The sequence below is a fragment of the Portunus trituberculatus genome, chromosome 30 (assembly GCF_017591435.1).
Source record: "Portunus trituberculatus isolate SZX2019 chromosome 30, ASM1759143v1, whole genome shotgun sequence".
Taxonomy (NCBI): Eukaryota; Metazoa; Arthropoda; class Malacostraca; order Decapoda; family Portunidae; genus Portunus; species Portunus trituberculatus.
The window spans coordinates 2,780,192-2,784,808 of record NC_059284.1 but is presented as its reverse complement, the minus strand read 5'-3'; the positions used below and the strand labels follow the sequence as shown (position 1 = coordinate 2,784,808).

At 44.9% G+C, this 4,617-nt stretch overlaps 2 protein-coding genes across 2 annotated transcripts in view; both read left to right on the top strand.

Moving 5' to 3' along the window:
• The first annotated feature begins 203 nt into the window (after positions 1-203).
• Positions 204-1,193, top strand: LOC123510720. Its single transcript, XM_045266053.1, has one exon. It carries the CDS (start codon positions 204-206, stop codon positions 1,191-1,193), a length of 990 nt encoding a protein of 329 aa, XP_045121988.1.
• A 1,671-nt stretch (positions 1,194-2,864) lies between these two features.
• The window catches only part of LOC123510719 (argininosuccinate synthase-like), a 61,118-nt gene continuing 59,365 nt past the window's right edge, over positions 2,865-4,617 (top strand). The window contains exon 1 of the mRNA XM_045266052.1: positions 2,865-3,182. The gene's annotated coding sequence lies outside the window, so the exon portion shown is untranslated. The remainder of the gene's footprint in view (positions 3,183-4,617) is intronic.

Genomic DNA, 4,617 nt, shown 5'->3' with positions numbered 1-4,617 from the left:
ACGATCCACTCCGCCAACACAACTACAACTGCAGGGCCAGGATTTAGATTGGGTGGCAACTCATTGATATCTTGGCGTCATGGTCACCCGTCATAACACCTGCAAAGCCGAGGTTCAGCATCTGAAGGGCAAGTGTAGAGCCAGGAACAGAATTTTGAAGGCGCTGTCATGGCGAGGAATGGGAACTTCGAGCAGAGTCATAAATGTGTACCTACAAGGCTCTCGTGCGGGCACTCATAGACTATGCCAGCCCTGCTCTGATCAACATCACAAGCACTGACGCTAGAGGTCTTGAAACCATACAGAATGAGGCGCTAAGGACTGCCTTGGGAGCCCCGAAGTGGACGAAGGTGGACAACTTGAGGAGTGAGGCACAGGTGCCTCCACTAACACACAAAATAAACACTGTGATGGTTAACTTCCTCATCAAGACAACAATAAGAGGCCAGCCAGATCACCTACTCGCACTACTCCACAACCATCGTGAGCAGAGGAACCGAGGCAGGTGGTTTAGAAGGGCGGTGGAAGCACTCAACCGGTCTGGGATCACCAAGGAGACGCTAATCGCCGCCACCATCTCCGCCCAGGCTCACACCGCGCCCCCTTGGGAGAAGCCCTGCATCACCACCATCACCAACCCACTAAGGAAAAATAAAAACTTGTGTGTACTGGCAGAGCTTCGGCAGGGCGGGCTACATAACATCAGCGACGCCCAGCGGCCACACACTGCCACCTACTTCACCGACGGATCCACCGATCCAGTGACAGGAAGGGCTGCCAGTGGGCGCGCATCCACCGCCGCCGCCACCATCACAACCGACTCTGCACGGACGTCTGACTTCTCCTCCACACAAGCTGAACTAGCGGCAATAGCAATGGCACTCGAGCATACCCACACTTCCCACTGCCAGAATATACTGATTGCCACTGACTCCATGACTGCCATTGCGGCGATCAACAAACATGATGGGGAGAACATTGTTCAGACCAGAGCCATCCACAACTCAGGCAGGAGTGTCACTCTCATATGGATACCGTCTCACGTTGGCATATCAGGAAATGAAGCAGCGGACGTCCTGGCCAAACAGGCGGCCAGTGACGCAACGGTGGCCACAGTCATCCCCAGAACGCTGCGTCAACTGAAAAGAGTCGTGAAAATCAGCGAAGAGATGCAGCAGCAGCAGGGACTATAAGATCAGGACAGCGAGAGTATCCATCCAGTGGTTCCGCCAGGTTGCCGCAGGATGCCCACCCCCAACTCGCCATTCCCCAAGCCACCTGTGTGAGGTGATGGCCTCCAGGATCCGCCTCGGGTACCCTTACCCGTGGCAACTCGGCCTCATGACGTCGGAGGAGGAGCCATGGTGCCGATTGTACAGTGCGCCGGAGGGTCACAAACTTGAACACTAGGGATGGCAGTTTCGGTCCGAGTAGTACTCGGTTTACTCGGGTTTTGGATTTGAGTGAGTACTATTCGGTTTACTCGGTTTTCATAATTCAATTACATGCTCAATTAATGCGTTGAAAATGTAATACAGGCCTTCAAACTAAAGACTAAAGATTTTTTTTTTTTCGGTATTTTGTTGGGGAAGAAGGCGGTGCATGCCGCACAACCACCCAGACATTAAGGAATAGTCCAATTCCTAAGAACAAGCCTAACAGTACCAACAGTCCAACACACGGGCTTGGGTGAAGGAAAGAGAGACCTGTACGAGTACGCGACGAGTCAGTTCACAGTTGGCATGCGTTAGCCAGTTTCGCAGTTTCTGTTGGCAGCGTTAGCAAGTCGCCAGCCTGAGACGCCAGTGACCACAGTCTTACGTTACCCGCTGGCCACAAGAGAGAGAGAGAGAGAGAGAGAGAGAGGGTGGGGGTGACGGACAGGATCTCTCTCTCTCTCTCTCTCTCTCTCTCTCTCTCTCTCTCTCTCTCTCATCAATTGAAAGATTGGAAGGAAAGTGAAGGAGCGAAAAGGAGGCAAGTCTATTGGTCGAAGTGGAATAAAACAGGGTCAAGTAATAGGACATGACCTTTAGGAAAGGGAGATGGAGGGAGAGTGAAGGAGAGAGAGAGAGGGAAGGAGAGAAAGGAATGAGAGGGAAGTGGATGGAGGAGGGGTAAGGAGTAATAGGGAGAAAAGAGGAGGAGGAGTAAGGAGGTAGAGGCAGGGAGGGTGGAGACACGTGACGCTGAGCCCCGCTATGATAAGCTTCTGGCATTCTATATCCATTATACTATTATTTTTCTCTATTTTAGTTATATCAAGAAATAAATGATCTGCTAATGTCAACTATAAGTGCATGCACATAATTCACATTATCATATGATAATATTGTTGCGAAGGTGTATTGCAGCAGCCTCCCAGACATGTACGTGTGCCTGTGTGAGTGTGGAGCAGCGTCATAAGAGAGTACATATGGGTAGTACATATGAGTACATATGTGCAGACTTTAGCTAAAGGGTGAGCGAGGTGTTGGTTGCTCGTGTTTATGAAACTGTCAGACCTTAATGGAAGGGACGCTGAGCTAGGCCTCCATGATCGAGGAGATGTGACCCCGGAGGTCACGGGGAGATAAGAGTGTGTGTGTGTGTGTGTGTGTATGGGTGAGGGCACTGGCCAGCCCTGGGATAATTGTCATACGGTACCGTGTAAATAAAGGCATGCATGTGTGAATTGCTTGTAGCCAGCATTATCAGGGATATATTGGTAATTAGCGGTTAAGGTAGATACCGTTACCTAATAAGCTGAAATAGACTCGTAAGGACATTGCCTGGCAGGTGCTACGGCACAGGAGGCGTGGTTTGTGGGGCACTGTGTGGCACCGACGAGGACAGAGGACAGGAGTGTAGCAAGAGACCTCGAGGGAACAAGTCGTACTCTGGGGAGTAGTCAAAGAGTGAACGATGGACAGGAAGACAGTGAAGTGCCTGACGAACTAACAAAGTGTTACCCGTACTTTGTTGCCGCCCCTGCCCGTCCTGTGTGCCGCCGCCACCTGTTCCCGGTGACTCGTGTATAGTTGCTGTAATATAGAGAAATAAGGAAGAAGTGTTTCCTTCTCCCCACTCTGTGTGACTAATCTGAGTGAGAGTGGGTGCTATTATACTGCTATAGCAGCAGACAGCCAGCCTGAGAGAGCGATCTGCGAGCCTCTCCACCCAAGCCGCGCCGCGTCACCCAGGTAAGTCCTCCCCGACACACGCCCCGAATCCCGAGAAGATTGTGAGGCGTCTCCTCCCTGAAGAAGAAGCTGAAGGAGGGTCGCAGCAATAACATTGAAAGTCAAGTGAAACATGGTCTCATGATATACGGCCTACCTTGTACTGAAGAAGTTAAAAACCTCAGTCTAACTACACCAAGAGATTAGTTTTCTTGCACGATTCTCTCCCTTTCTATATTCTTACTTTTTTTTTTTTATCTCCGCTCAGGTTACGTTAAGTTAGGTTAGTGAAAAGTAATCATTTCGTACTCGGTTTGCTCGGTTTCACAGTGTAATCAATACCGAAATACTCGGTTTGCAGAAAGTACTCCGTTCGCCCATCACTATTGAACACTATCTGCGGGATTGTGCTCAAATCTCCCACTTCAGACAGCAGTGCCACACACCCTCACCCACACTACCCAAACTAGCACAACACTTTATTGAAATCCTCCCACAAACATTACGCGAACACCCGAAATTTTGTGCCATTAAATGAGAACGTTCATTCGTGATACAGTGCAGTGACACGTGCTTCAAGCTGAAAATAACGAAAACCAAAGTTTACAGACTCTAATCTTAGATACACTTATATACATACCAACTCTCTAATTTATAAATTAGCCTACCTTTGAATATCACAATGATAAGATTGCCCTTTTGGGGTCAACAGTCTTATTCACAAATAATGTATGTATATATATATATATATATATATATATATATATATATATATATATATATATATATATATATATATATATATATATATATATATATATATATATATATATATATATATATATATATATATATATATATATATATATATATATATATATATATATATATATATATATATATATATATATATATATATATATATATATATATATATATATATATATATATATATATATATATATATATATATATATATATATATATAATTTTTTTGTGAATAAAAGCATTAAATCAAATCAAATCTCTCTCTCTCTCTCTCTCTCTCTCTCTCTCTCTCTCTCTCTCTCTCTCTCTCTCTCTCTCGTCAGATGAGGATATTAATCTTTAAGTAATATTTCTAATATATCTTTCGACATTACAAGAATTAAAAGTAATATCTCCCAGCAGTATACCTTATTATAACTGGATGAATACTGTTTTGAAGAAGACTACGAGTACTGTATGCTTGAACTCACTGAATAACAAGATATCGGGCAATGCATGTAGTTGTAACTGTAAAATATACTGTAACTTCAGTAGGAAAGCAATCACTAAGGTAGCTACGAGCAGCATCTTTAATGGGCCAAACGTTTCGACATTTCATCTTATGTCATCATCAGTGGTCTAAAATAAAATAAAACGATAAAACAAATATAAGTATAAAAGAATAAAGTAAAAATACAAAGAATTACAA

What these genes read in the sequence shown, in the direction of transcription:
- LOC123510720 (XM_045266053.1), top strand. Translation starts at nt 204, where the DNA reads ATGTGTACCTACAAGGCTCTCGTGCGGGCACTCATAGACTATGCCAGC.